Here is a 19617-nt window from a genome sequence, read left to right on the forward strand (position 1 = left end):
TCATACTTAGGACGCGTCTCTAAATTGTTAGTTCTTTGACCTGACTAATTGAAAAGAGAAAGTTTGTTCTAAAAACCGCGAAAAAACTATCAAGTTGTTTTGTAACAAAGTGACCGCATAACAGTAACACTGGATAATTCGGTCGCCGTTATGCCAAGTTCCTCGAACGAAAAAAATCGCAATCAATTTGCACTCAAATATCAAGTAAAATGACGCTATGGAAGATTTCAACTGAAAAAAAGTTATCTGTAATTTTTGGCGATTTTTAGAAAATTAGTTAGATTTCCATACTGATGCATATCACAAACTTAAACGTTCAATTTCTCCGATGTATACTTTTGTCGATTGTTACAATTATGAAGTCATAGGCAGAGTAAATACTTGTTTCTTTTTTTTTACACATATCGGTCCCGCTCAGAGGATGATTTCGTAAATGACTACTGCGATTGACATAATCAACGGTATCGTGCAATACTGGCACAACTCAAATTTTTTTTTTCTAAGTTTCGAAAATCTAAGCAGAAAATACTTTTCCAATGGGCGTTACTCCATAAAATAATAGAATGTTGAATTTAATTTCCGCTAGGCAATTATGCGTTAAAATTAAGCAATGGGACAAATAGACTTGAGGATGTTTTCAATGTTTATCCGAACAAAGTTCGATACCTGTGAGAGTTTTCAAAACGTGTACATCATGGTAAAAAGTCAAAAACCACGAAAGCAAACGTGGGACAATTATGCGTAGAAGGGCAGTATGATACTTATTGAGAACTGTGGAGTGAGGAGTAAGAAGTGAAAGGTGGAAGTGAAAGTGAAAAATGAGAAGTGAAAGGTAAGAAGTCAGAAGTGAGAAGTAAGAAGTTAAAGATAAGAAGTGAGAAGTGACAAGTTCAAAGTGATAATTGTGAAGTGAGCTGTGATAAATGAAAACTGAGATAAAAAAAGTAAATTATGAAAAGTGAGAAGAAAGAAGTGTGAAATGAGAAGTAAGAATCGAGCAGTGAAAAGTGTGAGGTCAATTGGACTGGTGAGGTGGAAATTGGAATTTTTTAACTTAATTTTTATTCCTTCTCATCATTCCATCTCCTACCTTCCTGCTTTCCTTGAGAAAATAGAAGTGAAAAATTTGTGAAGTAAAGCTGCAAAGTGAGAAGTGAAAGGTAAAAAGTGAGAAGGGATTGATTCCGAACATTTCATTTCTCACTTTTCACTATTCACTTTGAACATCTCACTCGTCACTTCACTCAATAAGGAAATCAAACGGCATTCGGCCAAATGGCATTCTGTCAAATAACCCTAAACCAGGGCTGCCCAACGTACGGCCCGCGGGCCGGATGCGGCTTATGGCCCGCACACCGTGGTAGAAAATACATCATAACCGGCCCACATATTTATCTATGTGGTTCGAGAAGCTTCTTTTTTATAATTTATTATAAAATACTGTAGGATATAACTTGGCTCATAAAAATTATGTATGATAATCGAGCTCTTCACTTTATGTATTAATAATTCCTTTTATTCGTATTCGATACATATTTGAGCCAATGAAACGAAAGGTTCATGTGGAACACCGCGTTTTCTGGTTGAACAAGGGCTTTTCGGCTTTCGGTTTCCTTGATTTGTTCGGTAGACTGCTCTGCGGTCTACCAATGATGTCGATGCCATCCGCAAAACCAAGAAACATGTAAGACACCAGATCTTGGAATTGCATCTTCCAGAGCTGTGTTGGATAGCATATTAAAGACCGTATCACTTGGTATCGCCTTGCTTCAACCCATATAACGTCACGAAAGAATAGGATATCTCACTAGATATTCTGACGCTCGATTTGGACCACCCATCCAGCGTCGCATGAATCAGTGTAACAAGCTTTGTCGGAAAGCCAAGTTCTAGTATTATATGCGACAGTTTAGCTCATTTTCATTGAGTCCGATAAGTTGTATTACCGGAATTTATCAAGGACTTATCTCAGAGTAAACATCTGGTCCGTTGTTGGTCGTCCTTCTCGAAAACCGCTTTGATGTTCATCGATAAAGGTCTTCGCAAACGAGAGCAGTCTAAGAAAATGTTTAAGCTCTTTTAGTGGAATGTCTTCACCTGTCATAAGACGAGTTTAGTACTGTTCCATTTAATTCCACCACGTTGAAATCTATACAGATATTATTTCGACCTCAACTGTAATGTCATCTCCAGTGTCTCGTATAAGTCTAGTGAAGTACGAGATACAGAAATCGGAAATGCACTAAACTCGTCTTATGACAAATGAGCTCAGTCTGCTAAACAAAATTCGAGAGAGTACCTTGTAATACCGCGGACAAGGTGTTATACCTCGTATGGAGCAGAGAAATTTGGAAACGCACCATGGCAGGAAATCGTACGTACTTTGGACTTCGCAAAACGCTCCGATCGAATAGAGTTCGCCGCCGTACCAAACTGACGATCTACAAAACGCTTATTAGACCGGCAGTTCTCTACGAACACGAGATCTGAACTATTCTGGTGGAGGACCAACGCGCACTGGGAGTTTTCGAAAGTGTTGCGTACCATCTATCGCGGGTTGCAGATGGCGGACGGTACGTGGAAGAGGCGAATGAACCACGAGTTGCCTCAGCTGTTGGGAAAACCATCCATCGTTCACACCACGATAATCTGAAGACTGCGGTGAGCCGGAAACGTAGCCGGAATGTCGGACAACAATCCGGTAAAAATGGTTCTCGACAACGATCCGACGGAAACAAGAATGCGAGGTGCACAGCGACCAAGGGAGATCGATCAAGTGGAGGACGACTTGCGGACCCTCCGCAGACTGTGTGGCTGGCGACGACCGGCTGGCGACCGAGCTGAATGGAGAAAACTTTTATGCACTGCACAGGCCACTCCGGCCTTAGTCTAGTAATAAATAAAAAATATCAATCAAATCGGAAACTCTCCAGCGATTTGTCAATATTTTTGAAACTTTTGATTACTGAGTGCATTTCGTAGTTGCTACTCCATGATTGACCAGAACAATCGCATTTGCATAGGAAATCAATGGATGAAATCATGGGATTTGCTCTCCAACCTCAATGTGCACAATCCGAGAGCTCTAGTATTTTGGCCACGTCCTCACGGTCATCGGGGATGAAAAGGAATTGATGATGCAGTCATTCGCCCACTGCAAGCCGAAAACACCTCTGCATTCGCCACGAATTCATGCGGATTTTTTACTGGAATCTGTGGGTTAGGTTCTATGGCAGAGGTTCGTCTTGGTTAACGAATAGTTGCCAAGGTATAGTAGAAGGTATATTCTAATTCGATTCCGAAACGAACTTTTTTGCTCATTTCGAGTTCTAACAGTTACCTGCTAGAATTAGTCAAGCTGTAGGTCTAGGATATAAGATGGAAACGTTATGAAAGCCTATTTCCAGCTCCAACGATTGCTAGAACATGAGAAATATATCGAAAGATACAAAGTAGAAGGAATCGAACGGGCCTAGGATTGAACCCACGACCTCTAGCGTATGAGGCAGAAGTGGAAGCCATATGACCACTAAGCCCATATTGTTGAAACTTTTGATTATTTACGATAAACTATTGAAATGTCAATTCTTGTTCTTCCCAGTAAAAATATCAGAACAAACCAATCCCGATCATGCATTCCCAACACGGGCATCACTACGGTATAAGTTACAGGCCTTTTGACCCACCATTTCATTTTCTCTGGGTATAAAAAGACCCGTGTTTCGCGCTCGCGCGTCATTTCTGTTCGAGGATCCACGGTGAGTGGTCACGGAGAGCGGACAGAACGATGGCGTTGGTAGCGGTCCTGTGGTTTCTGCATATGTAGCGGTTCAGCAGCAAACTGTCGAGTGGCTATTGTCAGCGGCACTCCAGTGAAATTTTCTCGCATGGTTCTGGATCTGGTTTTGTTGCAGTTAATTGGGAAGGCGCATTATTGAAAATAAATCGATTCTTTTCAGAACCTCAATTTTATAGAAGAAAAGGTTGAGCCGAAACAAATTTTCATCATAGTGCAAATCATCATCGTTTGGCGACAGCAAAAATTTGACTTCGTCAGAAGAATCACAAGCGCGATTGTGCCTTCCGAATTATTAACAGCAACAGTAATTCGGAAGGCACATTATTCCCAATTAAATAATCGGTCCTTCTCAGGACCAACATTCTATACTGTGGAGAATAAAGTTAGTCTGTAAATTGCATTTGCATTTGTTGGTTGCATTGATGGATAAAGTGGAACGTATTTCTTATTCCATGATAAAAATAATGAAATAGACTAAAATATTTAAAATTTACATTAATAGAAAAAATGATAACGAATTTGGAATTCAATCGTAGTTGGCATTTTAAATGCCAGCATACTAAGAAGCTAATGAGAAGAAATTTGAAATTCAATCTCAGTAGGCTGACAGGAATTCTAGATGATTCGAACGGTGAAAATAAACAATCATTCAGTGTTCTGTTTTTGAGACGTGAACATGTGTTGGTAAAAGGCAAATCGGAAGACGGATTTGCTTGGTTACGACACATACACTGCCGCTAACCGCAAGTCAGACTTATCTGTATATGGGCGCCATATACAGATAAGTCTGACTAGCAGTTAGCGGCAGTACAAAGGACGGTTAAGTCTGCACGAATTTGGTTCAAAGTGAAAATTAATCGCAAAGTGAAAATTAATGGCGACCGCAGAAGTTGCCGTCCGTAGCAGATGATGCAAAATTTATTCGCATGGATGACATCAGTATCAGTAACGTAAAATTTGATCTTAAGAATCTGATTTGGTTTTATTGCTGTTTGTAACTGGAAAGGCGCCGCATTATCGTCTATATATAAAAATGAGTTTGCACTTCCTTTGAGGCAATATAACTCACAAACGGGTTGACCGATGTGCAAGATTTCTTCACCAATCAATTCGTCTTGGGGTCAGCTGTGTTTATATGAATGAAAAGGATTTTTTTCTCGAGAAAGTTGAGAATATGCCAATATGCAACGTTTTATGATTTCTGAAGAAAGCCATCAAACTCGAACTGAAATCGATCTAGAGTGCGACGCTGCAATCAAATAAAAGATTGACAATTTGGTCGAAAAAAAAACAACCCGAGCAAGATCGGACAGGTTCGACTAGTGGGAAATAATTATGGGAGAAGCTTTATGGGAGAAAAGGTTAAACCGAAAAAAATTTTCTTAAAAGTGCAAATCATAATCGCTTGGTGACGGTAGAAAGTTTCCGTCGGTAGCATAATCACGAGCGCGCGTCAGAGCGAGAGGCTGCAAAAATTTATTCGCATGCAGAAATGTACTCCACCGCGTTGCTTCCATGATCGCTACCGACGCCATAGTAGCGAAACAAGAAACCGATAATTCGAATTTTGCGAATAAAATGGCTGTTGCATGCGAAAAAGCAGCATTCTTGTAATCACTTCGCAGAAAATTTGTCTCGGTTCAACCATCTCTTCTATAGAATTGTGGAAAGAACCGAATTATTTTTCATTATGCACCTTACTGGGAAATAATCGGTTCTTCTCAGGACCAACATTCTATACAAGGGAAGGATGAGCCGATACGAGTTTTGTTCAAAGTGTAAGTTAATCGCTCAGCGACGGCAGAAAGTTTCCGTCGGTAGCAGAATCACGAGAGCGCGTCTGAGGGAGACGTAGCAAAAATAATTTCGCATGGATGGCATCAGTAGCAGTCGAGTGATACTTTCTATCAAGATTCTCGTTTGGTTTTGCTACTGTTTATGATTACGATGGCGATTGAAAACTAATCCATTCTTTTCAAGACTAACTCTCTATACAAAAGCGGTTGTCATTATTGGTAGTTGCATAAAGGCTCTCCTTTGCAATTACTGGGGGAAAGAACATTTGTCGCCCTGTTTTCGGTATTCTCTGTAGGTTTTGTCTAGACGCCATTCTTATGTACAAAACATTAATACATCTAGTAGAAAATTATTCATGCTTTTAGATGTTATCTACTTAAATGTTTGGAAGTTTCTGTAAGTATATGTACCCTCATTGTAGTTTTCAAATTATTATTAGGCATATTTTTATGAGATGTTCATCAATGGATTTAATAACACGTTTTTTAAACTTAGTTTCTTTTTACACATTATTACACAAGCAAAATGATTAATTTTGTATAATAGTTGTAATGATTTTCAGAGAAAAATAATGCAACACCTCGACTCAATGTTTCGGCGACATTGTGCTCACATTCAGAGAAAATTGGATTAATTTGCAAGAAAGAACTATAACTGCAAAGTGAGTTAATCTGGGCTTTCGTTGAATGGGAAAGTGCAAATTGCTGAAATCTCGCTTGTAGACACTACTGGAATGGCCGTAGGTACACGTCTATGGCCTTTTGTATTGAATTCAGTATGTAAATATCGCTCTGCTATCGCTTACATTCAATTCACTTTTATCTCCCTTGAGCTGAATTTTATCCCCACAATAGGGTGATGTCATTATTCGTATGAATAGAAATTGCGCCTGGTTAGACAATGGCTTGTCTTGAATTCAATTATGTATGCAGCAGAGTGCAACTTAATTAGTGATGTTTACCCTGCTTAATCTGTATGAAGCATGTGTACTTACGTGAAATATTTTTTATCATGACATTCTTCTATAGTCTTATTTTTTATAATAATGCATAAAAATTATCCAAAATTGTTTCGACGAATGCAAAAAAAGTAACTTTGATGCAAATTACTATTCTTCGCGTATTTTGTAAACATTACAAAATTAAGAACAGAATTTCACTACACTATACACTCTTTTTCACTCACAAACTAATTTTCTTGTGATAATTATCAGATAAAATACGGGTTACCAATTATTGGATATCAATTGAAGTGCAATTATGTGACTGGCATACATTGAGCCGGTGCCCAAAACTAAGTTCAATTGAACCTCACAGTATAACGCGTGTTGAGTAATGGAGCTGGATTTGAATCACTGATGCAATTGTATATTAAACGATTAAGTACCTCTAAATATGCCACTAATGCAATTCACTTGGTTTCCTATTCAATGATTCGGTGCCACTTTTATGCTTTCTTTGCCAACACCGTTAGATATCGTTGCATCCAAAAATTGAATGAACTGAATCTACTTAGCGCTAACAAGAGATCAGTCGATCTTCTTCCCACTCCGTGTGCCAAAAACAGGTCCGAACAAACTTGTTAACTGATAACGACGCACAACACTCGCATGGGTGATCCGCTAGTTCACTCTGTGGGCGAAGTTTGAAAACCGAAACAAATCAAACCACAAACTTCACTTGAATGGCAGCCCCACGCATAAAAAGTATAATGTTATTCCTTGCTTGAAGGCGCAGATATAGAGTGGTGGTAGCTCGATCAAGGTTATAAACCGTAGAACAACAACCGCTCGCCCAACATGTATCTATCTCCGGAGCACAACAACGCGATTTACTTCTTCCTACCTTTCGTACTCTTTCACGAAAGCTGACTGAGCTAAGGTCGTTGCGCAGCCCGCGCACATTCTGAAGCCCTCGTGGATTCACTGGTTTAGTTGGTTGGGCTCTTTGCCCTGCATATTAGGTGTAGGCGACTATTTACCGTACCGTGGCTATAGCTGACTGCATTCAATTCGGAAAGGTATTTCGAGCTCGGTGCTGGAGAGTGGAGAGAAAGGTACATACAGTGACGGCTGTTCCCAAACTTGTATCTCCTCGTTCATGCTTTTTAATTTAATTCAATCTGATGGAATAAGTTATGAGATACGGCTCATCTATTTTTAATAAAAATACTAATAATATTCGGACAGTAGGTAGGCACCAAATGAATTTTGAGCCCTGGAATTGACTTGATTTGAATGCAAGTATAAAAAATATGCTTTTGGGTTGCAATACGGTTGAACAATATATGAAACCGGGGATAGGAGAACTGTTCAGACAGATCCTCTCTTATAATTCTTTGCATCAAACATTTACAACCTATATTACCCTAGTTATTTTCTAAGGTTGGTTGATATATATATATATACTTATGTGACTCACAGTAAAGAAATTCGCGTTAGAAATTGAGTATTGTTGGATTATCTTTCCACTAATCAAACCCCTATCACCTTGATCAGTTTAGGAACCCCTGAACATATTGATGAACGGTTTGCAACCGTAGTTTCATTGCAAAATGGAGGACCATATCATTTAGATCTTCATCGTTATATAGGTCACCACGCCAGAAATCGGATGCCTATATTCTACGTACTGGTCCTAATTGATCGTAATTAACGTACCTGTTCTAGACTCTGCGGAAGTTCCATGCGAAGAAGTCACATTTTCACTCAAAGATTTGGCCCGCTTCCACGAATCGGTGGTCACAATGATCGATGATCCGGTCGATGATGGATCGTAGGTGCAGCGGTCCAGCTGTTTTGTTGTTCCCTCACCCAGAACCAGTTTACTACTGGCGATCGCACTGTTTGGGTCACTTGGGCTAGCCTTCGTTGCTATAGCAGCGATCGAGGAAGCCGGCAATTTGTTGTTCCCCGTGGGTTGCTGTGTTGGTGATGGTGCTTTGGTGTTTTTTCTACGTGGTGGTTGCAGTGCTTGTGCTGGATGGTGGTTTGATGTGTGGATCGTTTCGAAGGGGGTCACCGACTCGCGATCGTCCGTTTTGGGACTCTTCTGGGGTTTGTTATTGTTGGCAGTGGCGACGACGGTTGATGTCGTCATCGTTGCTGGTTCGTTGATTCCATCGGTTGGTGCCGGTAGTGAAACCATGCTTGACTGCCCATGGTGTGGAGCTATTGCATCACTACTATCGGTATCTAGCGGGACGGTGATAGGGCCATTATCATCGTTGCCGTGCTTGGTCTCATGTACTCCTGTTAAGTTGATATACAAAGTAGAAGAAAGAGTGAAGATGATCGTGGACGGAAAAGAAATGGTGGAGAATTAGATGACAAGCAACGTCGTGATCGGGGCACGGATCATAGATAATTGAAAGATAATCTTGGAGAAGTGGTAGAGATGTTAAAAGTGCCATCAAAATTGGGTTACATATGATTCATATTGTGGGTGTTGTAAAACCTTCAATGAATGTTAATGATACTTTAACAGATAACAATAATTGTGAGTTAATTATATCTTGTTTACATTTGTAGGGCTGAGATGACTGGGAAGACTTTTTTTGATTGACAAACTTAATATGATCAAATACCAATGATTATACTTCTATACACCCGCAATGCAAATTCAACTGATTTAAAAGCTATACGTTCTTTCCTAGGTGATTTGTTCTAGAAAAAAGCGTTCTAAAAATGGTTCATTTGTGCAAATCAAAATATGAAAGCTTAATATTTTCTACATTTTTTAGTGCATTTTATCGTTTGTTATTAAAATGGTCACTACGAATTTTTTGGAATATTTTTCCAAAAATTTCCAATTTACGGATATACCGTAATTGCGAATTTTGAGAGTTTTCTAGCAAGCAATTCCAGATAGGCTGACCATACGTACCGTATTTAACGGGACAGTCCCGTTTTTTAGACCTAATTGTGCTGTCCCGTCGTAATCTAAAAAATCCTCAATTTGTCCCGTATTTTTATTGATTCTTTCAAAGAGCTCCAAAATATTATTCAAACAAATACATTATTTTAGGCAATTAATGTTCATTTTCGATTATTATTTTTGAATCTTCCGAAGTAGGAAATTATTTTTTTTGTTCATGTGAACAAAATCAATAGACAAGATTCCCAAGGTGTGAGGCTACTTTAAGCATCATTTAAATCAATTTCGATAAAAAAAAAAACGTGAATAGATAAGATTTAACATCTGCCGAGTTGTTACGGGGATCCTGAAATATTTTCCGCGCCAAATCCGCGCTGACTGAAATCAAATCCGCGGCATTTCCGCGCGACATGAAATCCATTTCGCGCCAAATCCGCGCGACCCAGAACTAAATTTTAAGCAAATACACGTGAAATATCAATTTTGGTTACCACAATCTACTAAACGTCTTCTCTTCGAGATCGTTTTTTAATATTCCGGATTTTAAATGTGATTAAAAGCTTCAATTTTGCACTTGTTTGTTCCAAATTTAAAAAAGGACTAAGAAAATCTCAGTTAATTTAACAACCCCCACCGACCATCTAAGTTTTCACCACTAGAAATACTGAAGCTAAGAAAACAAGAGCTAAACAGCCTAAACTATTTCAATAAGCACCGCTTTTTAAATGAGATGATGATTTTGACATTTTTTGTCCCGTTATTGTCAGTGGAATTCGGCACAAAGATGCATATCATAATTGATGAATAGATAAACTTGGCAAATAACAAAAAATCTTCTAAAGTAAAAAATTATGCAACTTTGTTGTAATTATACAATTGCGTAGAGCTTCGAATATTCCCGAGAATATCTGTCGAAATTCACCCTGGTATTCTTGCAAAAGTTCCCCAGGGAACATATGCGGAAATTCATTTTGGAATTTTGTTATAAATTGAATTGATAATAATTTGATGAAAATTCAAGTAAATTATTCAAAAACAACCTGCGGAAAATCTTTAGACTACTTGCGGACATCCCTTCATTAATTCCTGTGGAAAACGGTTTGGAAATTAATGCAGAAATTGACTGCGGGTGACTTGCTGCGTAAAAACTTCCGAAAAACCTTTCGCGACCATTTCGAAAATATTTGAAACTCTGCACAGTTTTTCAATTTCATCTAAATCGTCATTTTTCGATATCAAATCTTCATATTGAGTCACGACTAACTTTTCAAAAGGGTGTATGTGAAAATGGTTCAAAACTATTTAAAAAGCTGCACAGCAAAAACGGAATGTTCGATTGTTATGATTTTTTCAGCAAAGTTAGACAACTAAATGGTGATTCTTAAGAAAATGTGCACAGTAAAAAAAATTTTTGCCTTTAAAAATATCATTTTGTCACAAAAACTCAAATATCTCAAAACCCTATCTTTTTTCGAACGTAATTTTTTTAGGGAAAACGTGCCATTATATTATCTATCAACAATAAAAATTTGGTGAAGGTAAACTAATAAACAAAAAAGTTAGGACATTTCAAACATTTCACAATTTTCACATTTAGTAAAAAAATTTTTTCTGTGTAAGTTATTTCGAGAATTGCAGTTTGATGCAGATTTTATTGTTAAGGGACGTGATTTAAACAAGTTGTTTTCATGATATTTTGATTTAATTATTCATAGCATCTATAAGAAACTTGGACACGATCCAGTGTTGTGATCAAAAGTATTGATAGTGTCATAATTTTCATTGCACGTGACTGGCGAAAATTCTTTTAATAGTGTTGAAACCTGTTGATAATAACGTTGATAGAAACATATCAGAAATGTTATTTTAAGACAAAAGCTGCTAAATCAAAGATTTATATACACGTGTACGTCTATAGTTTACCTGCAAAAATATACCTCTTAGAGAATAGACTTTATGATCGGGAGGAAACGGGTATCTTCAACAACAACAAATGCATGATAGGTACATACCATGACAATGCTCACGAAAAAGCAAAAAATTACTACTACTAAGGTTGTTAAAGATCTTATAGTAATTTTTTCTTCAGTCAAGCTAAATGACACCAAACTAGTCAGTAAAAACTTAAAAGTGATTTTGTTTATTGAAATATTACGAACAACATGAGTAGCCGCTTTTCTCAACTGTTGTAGGCCGTTTGATGGAAAAAAGTGTTCAAAAGAGTTACGAAATCTCACCGAAAGCACCATAGATAAACTGAAAGCGACTGGTTATGCTCCAATGTCCACATTGAATACAAATTTACGCATTTGCACGTCCTGCCGTCTAAACGTTGACAAAAGAGCAATCTGTATATCATCGGTTGAGCAGAGCGCAGGAAGTTCGAAAACGACAGCAACTGAGGAATTGCCAGATGTATCGACAACAACTGAGGAATTACCAGAAGTATTAAGTGCTGAGAGCCTTGCCACCGTACCATCAGCGAAATCTGTTTCAACAAATCAATCGGAAGATGAGTGTATCCAAAAGGTCAACATCGAACGCTTTAACGAGGGCATAGCTGGGATAAAAGTGACCTGATTAAATGGAGTAAGATGGACTACGTTTATTACCCGGAGAAAAAATACCGTGAAATAAACGAAGCTGTACGAAGAAACCTCTTCAAATTAGGACCTGATGATGTGGAAAATACAGACTACGATGAGGTAATTATAAATATGAAGGAAAGGTTCTCGAATGCAGTCACGACAAGGAAAGAAAAATTATTGATTTTGTCGATGCTGCCAAGTTCGTGGTCTATTCAGGATGCCATTGATGAGTTCAAAACCAATAGAAATACAGTAAAAGAGGCAAAACAATTGAAGAATAACTGTCTTTCAACCAAAAATACTAGGTCTAGTACTGCATTAACAGATGAGACAAAAGAAATAGTAGTTCAATATTTTGAAGATGATGAAGTAAGTCGAGCTATGCCTGGTCAAAAGATTATGTATCAGTAAAAAGATGGAAAGCGTCAAGCAATCCAAAAACGATTAATGATGACGACTTTGAAAGAAGCGTACACACGCTTCAAGGAAATTCACGATAATATTAAAATAGGTTTTTCCTCATTTGCAAGCCTTCGGCCAAGGCAATGTAAGCTTCTTTCCAATTCAGGAACACATAATGTGTGTGTGCACAACCCATGAGAATATTAATCTTATTTTACATAGTTTGAAAAGAATCAATTTAACAAAGGATATTAAAATGTTAACTGGTAGTCTTTTGTGTGAAAATACAACATCAAATTGCTATCTACGATCTTGTTCGGATTGTCCAGATTCTTCATCATTGGAAAATACTTTATTCGCTGAGTTTGAAGAAAAATATATTGATCAGTTATCATTTGAGCAATGGGTGACCACGGATAGGTGTGACATAGAAACTATTGTAAAACCTGTAGATGAGTTTGTGTCATATTTTTGCTTGAAATTAGAAAGTTTAATCCCTCACGATTTCATTAAAACAGAACAATTCAGCTTTTTAAAAAATACGAAAAATACATTACAAAATGGTGAATTTTTAGTAATTGGTAATTTTTCTGAAAATTACAGCTTTGTATTGCAAGATGAAGTGCAGTCCCATCACTGGAACGTACAACAAGCTACAATTCATCCATTCGTTATTTATTTTAATGGAAGTACGCAAATTGAACACTTAAGTTATAATTTCCGAAGATTTAAGACACGATTCAGTATCCGTAAACTTGTTCATTGAAAAAATGATTAACTTTTTACGCGTTGATAAGCATAAAGAAGTCAAAAAGATATATTTCATGTCTGATGGAGCAGCGTCGCAGTACAAAAATCATAAGAATTTTTCGAGCCTATGTCAATTTAAATCAATGTACGGAATTGATGCAGAATGGCATTTTTTGCTACATCACATGGCAAAGGTCCTTGTGATGCTATTGGAGGAACAATAAAGCGCATGGCCACAAGAGCAAGTTTAGCCAAAGAACGTGAGCATCCAATTAAAACTGCGAAAGAACTTTTTGATTGGGCAAATCGTAGAAAAGAAAAAGATTTAACCAAATTATCATTTTGTTTTACTACTACTGAAGAGTACGAAATAAAGGCTTCAGAGCTCAGCGAGCAATTTAATAACGCGAAAACGATCCAAGGAACCCAAAAATTTCACTGTTTCATTCCATTGTCGGAAAATAAAATTAAAGCAAAACTATACTCAAACTGTGCTGATAATAATTCAAAAGTGTTCGATATTTTAAAAAATTTGAATAAAAATAAATAAACAATAAGTATTAATAAACTGTTTTCATGATATCATAACCCATACCAAAATTCAAACCCAAAACTCTTAGAGTTTCTATAACAACATTGTGTAACTGCCACATTTAATTTAATACTTAGGATAATATTAATTCATTTTTATTTATTTATACATATAATATTTATACATATAATATACATAATATCGATGAATACATAAATATGGAATATCATACAAACAACTTGTTTAACTCACGCAAGGCCCTTAACAATAAAATCAGCATCAAACTGCGATTCTTGAAAAAAAAAAAATACACGGAAATTTTTTTTTGTTTACTATATGTGAAAATTGTGAAATGTTTGAAATGTCATAACTTTTTTGTTTATTAGTTTACCATCACCAAATTTTTATGGTAGATAGCTAATATAATGGACCGTTTACGTTCGAAAAAAGATAGGGTTTTGAGATATTTGAGTTTTTGTGACAAAAATGATATTTTTAAAGGCAAAAATTTTTTTTTTACTGTGCACATTTTCTTAAGAATCACCATTTAGTTGTCTAACTTTGCTGAAAAAATCATAACAATCGAACATTCCATTTTTGCTGTGCAGCTTTTTAAATATTTTTGAACCATTTTCACATACACCCTTTTGAAAAGTTAGTCATGACTCAATATGAAGATTTGATATCGAAAAATGACGATTTAGATGAAATTGAAAAACTGTGCAAAGTTTCAACTCAATAGAAAATCATGAATTAAAAATTTTCTTAAATTTTGATGCTGTTGCTTGGAATCGCTCAGATATTCCTGTGATTACCGCTAACAAAATGTTTGAGAAAATAGCAACGTGAATTCTTGCGGAATTTTCTCTGGGAATCTGGGAAAAAATCTTCCCGTAATACATTCGGAGTTTCCTTCATGAATTCCTGTGGAAATCGGTTTGAAAATTTCTGAAGACTTCCTCTGGTGAATGCCGGTGACCAACAGAATTCTTTCGTAAATTCAAGGCAACATTAAATTAATTGCTGCGATCAGCGCTGCGGTCATTTACGCAGAAATTCCCCCAATTTTTTTTTTATAATTTAACGGATTCTAAATGCTCTTTAGGCTGTAGACATTTATTTATTAAATTCATAGAATCCTTGTTAACATTGCTTAGGAGCTTTCGTAATTTTTCTGTGTATATTCCTGTAAATCATCGGAGTTATCCGAAAACATTGCAAAAATACTCATGAAATTACCGCATTTTTACAGGAATACCTTTTGAAGATCTCCTTTTAATATTTGATCAAAGTTCTTTTGAAGCACTTACCTTATTGACTCAAATTCCGAATTTGACGCATATTCCAAACACTCGTTTCAAAAAAACCATTTTGCCTTTTTTTCGTGTGTCTGCATCCAAAGGAGCTTGAGTTTGTTTGTAATCCTTATGCTCAGTTTGGAAAACCGATGAAAATTATATTGTTAGGGCGCTAAAACGCCAGTATTCGGAATATGAGTCATGTTCGGGATTTGATTCAAAACGCTAACGAAAATGAAGCCCATCTAGATAGACCATAAAACTAATTTTCAAATAAACTGCCGGAGAATCCTGAGATCAAGCATTTTATTTATTAGATTTTCACCTTAAACTAAATCCGCGCGAAGTCCCAAAGTCGTTATGTAAATCTGCACCAAATCCACGAAAACCGCGAAATCCGCGAAAACTGCGAAATTCGCGTAGTCGGAACATCCCTGCATTTGTTCTCATGTGCCAACTATATTCATGGAAATAATTAAAATTACGTTTTCTTGTTTGGATTCTTGTTATTCTTATCTGCAGATTTTTTCCACTTATATTCATGATAACGAGATTTTCGCAAAAACTTAGGCAGAGTACATTGACTATTGTTTGTTATTTTTAATTGTTCAGAATTGGAAAAAAAATTATATTGGTCAACAATAAAATCCTTAATGCATGTCTAAGAGTAGATCAAAATAAAATTTAAATATTCTACTTTATTTTAAATATTGAAAATTGCGTAATTTTCTGTTCCTTTGTGTGTTTGTCCGCGTTCCTTTGAAGAGTGGAATATTTGTAGATGCGTATTTTTCCACAACTAACTTAATTCAATAGAATGTTTTATTTCAGTTTTTCTCTGTCAAAATCATTGGAACAATTCAAAATACAGTAAAAACACCCGATTCCAGTAATTTCTATAAATCGATTATGATATTTCGACCAAAAAAATCAAGCACTGAGAAATTATTCAAAAGAAGAACGTCGACAATTTATTAAACGGTGGATTTTGGGGAAGTTCACCTAAGCCTCTTCGTCTACAAATAAATCAATAGACAATAGCAACAATACAACCAGCTCTAGCAGATGGCATACCCGCTATTTTCTACAGAGAACTTGTTATCGGCGTTAGCAGCGGTTGGCAGTGAATCCGGAAGCAGTTCCAATTCCACCCCATCCAATTCGCCGACTTGAAGCGGAAACGAGTACATATGCGGTGTTGGCTTCAACCACACAAGCCAATGCAGTGGCTGTAGTTGGCCAGTGTGTGCCACTCGGGCCGCATGCAAGAATTGGTTTGATTTGCTACGAACTATATGAGAACCCTTGCAGCTTCAAAATCGGCCACAGATTGTACAACCACAGTTCCGATGGAAGCAATGAAGGATGAGAAGCGTTGACATTATATCGTCTTGGATATTCCTGATGCGACCTGTTCAAAACTGGAGCCATCTTGATAGTGAAACTCAACTGGTGAGCACGTTCCGATTCTTTCCTATCTTTCTATCATTGCTTTATAAATTAAAAAAAAATGCAGATTAAACACTAAATACGTACAGGGCATCGTTTGCTGCTATTGCCGCGGATACTGTGGGAGTCCCAGGTATCCGGTTCACACTTTAGTTAGCAACGGTGGCTCTTCTTGACCTTCTATTCCCTGAGTAGATAGTACGAATAAGGGCGTCCTTGTGAAGTTTTGCTGTACCTGTTACGAATAACTAGTACATCCCTTTCCCTACACTTCCTGAAGAAACCTTTCTTAGGTACTTCAGAAGTAAATCCTTTTTGTTAGTACTAGTCATCGTGACCAAAAGGGCACCATTATGGAGCATGAGATTTGATCAAATTATTCGTAGTACTACTTTATCAACGCCCCCGGTTGGGTGAGGGGTAGAGGATGACGCACACACACACACACATACACACTAGCTTAATTCAATAGAATGTTATGGTGGTGAATGACTCTAAAATATTTCTGATTTCTTAAACGGAAAATGAAAATTAGGCTCATAAATTTTTTAAATTTCTACAACTTTTAAATTTAAACAAAATGTTTATTGAGATGTCCCGTTTTGCAAGCGCGTTTGTCCCGTTTTTTCACCTAAATGACCTGGTCAGACTATTCCAGAGTCAAAACCGGAATTCTTCGGATGTTCTTAAGAATTCCTTAGGAATTACCTTTTGACATTTTATTTCGTAAATATCTTAAATAATTCTTTAGGAAATACCCACAGGATTTTTCCTTCAGGAATATCTACAGAAATTGTTCTGTAGTTGTTGAGTACCTTTAAAATACCTATCAGGGAATCCTTCGGAAATTTCTTAAGTCATTTCATTGGAAATTCCTTTAGAAATTTGTTCGGAAACGGATTTAGGAATTTCTTCGGTATATGCTTTAAGAAAATATTCAGCAATACTTTTGAGAACTCCTTCAGGAATTAATTCCAGGAATAATTAAGAAAATCACGCCAGGTATTCCTTTTGGCATTCATCCAGGAATTCCTTCTGAAAATTCTCTGGAAAGGCCTTTGTATTTTTTTCCGGAAATTCCTTAGAAACTTCCTCCAGGAAATCCTTCGGAAATCCTTTTAGTAAAGCCACACGGAATTTCTTCCGAAATTCCTGCAGTAATTATTCCGGAAATTTTGTTGGAAGAATTTTTCAGGAAATTTATTAAAGAATGAAATAGGAAATACTAAAGGAATTTTCGGAAGAGTTTCTTACGAAAATTTCAAAGGAATTTCCAGATGAAATTTCCGAAAGAACTCTTATAGTATTTCCAAACGATTCTCAAAATATCTGAAGGTTTGAAATGCGAAAGAATTCCAGGATGATGTCCTAAAGAAATTCCGATGGGATTTCTTTTGAAATAGCTGGAAGAAATTCTTTGAGAAATTCATAAAATAATTGCTGAAGGCATTTCTTAAAAAAGTTCGTAGGAATTCTTAAACCAATTTCCGCAGGAATTTCTAGAACAATTTCTAAAAGAAATTCTCCTGAAGGAATTTCGGATGGTTTTCCTGATACAATTTCCGTAGGTATTGCCGAAGAATTTCTCATAGAAATTTCGACCAAGAAGTTCTTTAGTTTATTCGTTAAGTATATTTCGAAGAAGTTCTCAAGACGCAAGTGTTCCTTGATGGTTTTTTACAGGTTTTCCTATAGGAATTTTTGAAAGAATATCATGATGCATTTTCAAAATAATTTCTGGATCTATATCCTAAGTAATTTCCTAAGAATTTGCCAAAATAATCCCTGGAGGAAACTCCGAAGGAATTCTTGGAAGAATGTACAGTGAAATTCATTTTTTTTGGAAATTCCTTCAGGAGTTCCTTCGGAAATTGCTTAAGAAATTCGTTCGAAAATTCCTTTAGAAATTCCTGAAAAGAGCTCCGGCTGACTTTCGGGAGCCGAGGGAATGGAACTCCTGGAAGAATTTCTGAATTTCTGAAGAAACTCACTAAAGAAATTTCTGGAGATAACTCTGGAGGAGTTTTCAAAGAAATTTTCAATAGAATTTCTAAAGGAACATTTTGAGGTATTCCTAGATTCATTTGCGGACCATTTTTGAAGAAATTTCTTGAGGAGTTTAGTAATAACTTACTGGAGGAATTTCCGATGAATTACTTGGAGAGTTTTACGATGGAAATCCTGTAAGAATTTTTGAAAGTATGAAACAACTTCTGGATGACTAACCGAATTAATTCCTGGGGGTATTTTTTACGAAAAAAAATGTGTGAAGACTTTCGAAACAAATTTGTGGAAAAATTCATGAATGAATACTGGAATAAATGAATGAAGTAAATTCTTGAGAATATCCGAAGAAGTAATATGATGGATCGACTGCAATTCCGATATTCTTGGGTTTTTCTTCTTGACATGAAGTCTTAATTCCAGATTCAAAACAGAGTTTTGCTTTATTACTCTTCAGATTTTCAAAGGAATTCCCGGATAAGTTCCTAGAAGTATTTCCGAAGGGATTTTTTCGGATGTTCCTGAAGGAATTCTTGTTGGAGTTTCTGAAGTAATTTCCTAATAAATTTCATTCATTTTTTTTCGTGGTTTCCTTTAATATTTATTCATAAAACTTATTCAATAATTTCTTCAGAAATTCGTTAAGAAATTCTCTTCGAAAACCTATTCAGATTGAAAATACCTTCGAGGATTCATTCGAAAATTCCTCCTGAAATACATTTTGAAATTCCTCCAAGATTTTTTTCTCCACAAAACCTCCAGATATTCTTTCGAAAACTCCTCTAGTAATATTTTTTTTAAATTTCCCCAGTCGCTTATTTGAGTACTCGCCAATGAATTCTTCCTTAAAACCTCGTAAATTTCTTCAGAAATTCCTTTAGTAAGACAATGTAATATTTCTTTCAAAATTCCTGCAGGAATTATTCCGCAAATTTTGTTGAAAAAATTATTTCGAAAAAATTTCAAAAAAATAGTAAACCTTAAAGGAGTTTCCGGAGGAGTTTCCAAAGGAAATTTAAATGGATTTCCTGAAGGAATTTCATAAGAAATGCCTAACGATTTCACGAATGAATTTTCGAAAGGATTCTTAATGAAATTTACGAAGCATTCCTGAGAGGATTTC

General features: G+C 36.4%; 1 protein-coding gene across 3 annotated transcripts in view; it reads right to left on the bottom strand.

The window, feature by feature from the left end:
- LOC134212059 (protein cappuccino) overlaps positions 1-19617 on the bottom strand; it is a 68602-nt gene that overhangs the window by 32275 nt on the left and 16710 nt on the right. For 2 of the 3 annotated variants that reach the window (XM_062689565.1, XM_062689562.1), the window contains exons 2-3: positions 8256-8846; positions 7582-7632 (exon numbers count right to left, since the gene is read on the bottom strand). In XM_062689565.1, the coding sequence (XP_062545549.1) occupies positions 7582-7632; positions 8256-8846 (642 nt within the window). The remainder of the gene's footprint in view (positions 1-7581; positions 7633-8255; positions 8847-19617) is intronic. The other variant, XM_062689563.1, reaches the window with a different exon arrangement.

Source organism: Armigeres subalbatus, chromosome 2 (genome assembly GCF_024139115.2).
Source record: "Armigeres subalbatus isolate Guangzhou_Male chromosome 2, GZ_Asu_2, whole genome shotgun sequence".
NCBI classification, from domain to species: Eukaryota; Metazoa; Arthropoda; class Insecta; order Diptera; family Culicidae; genus Armigeres; species Armigeres subalbatus.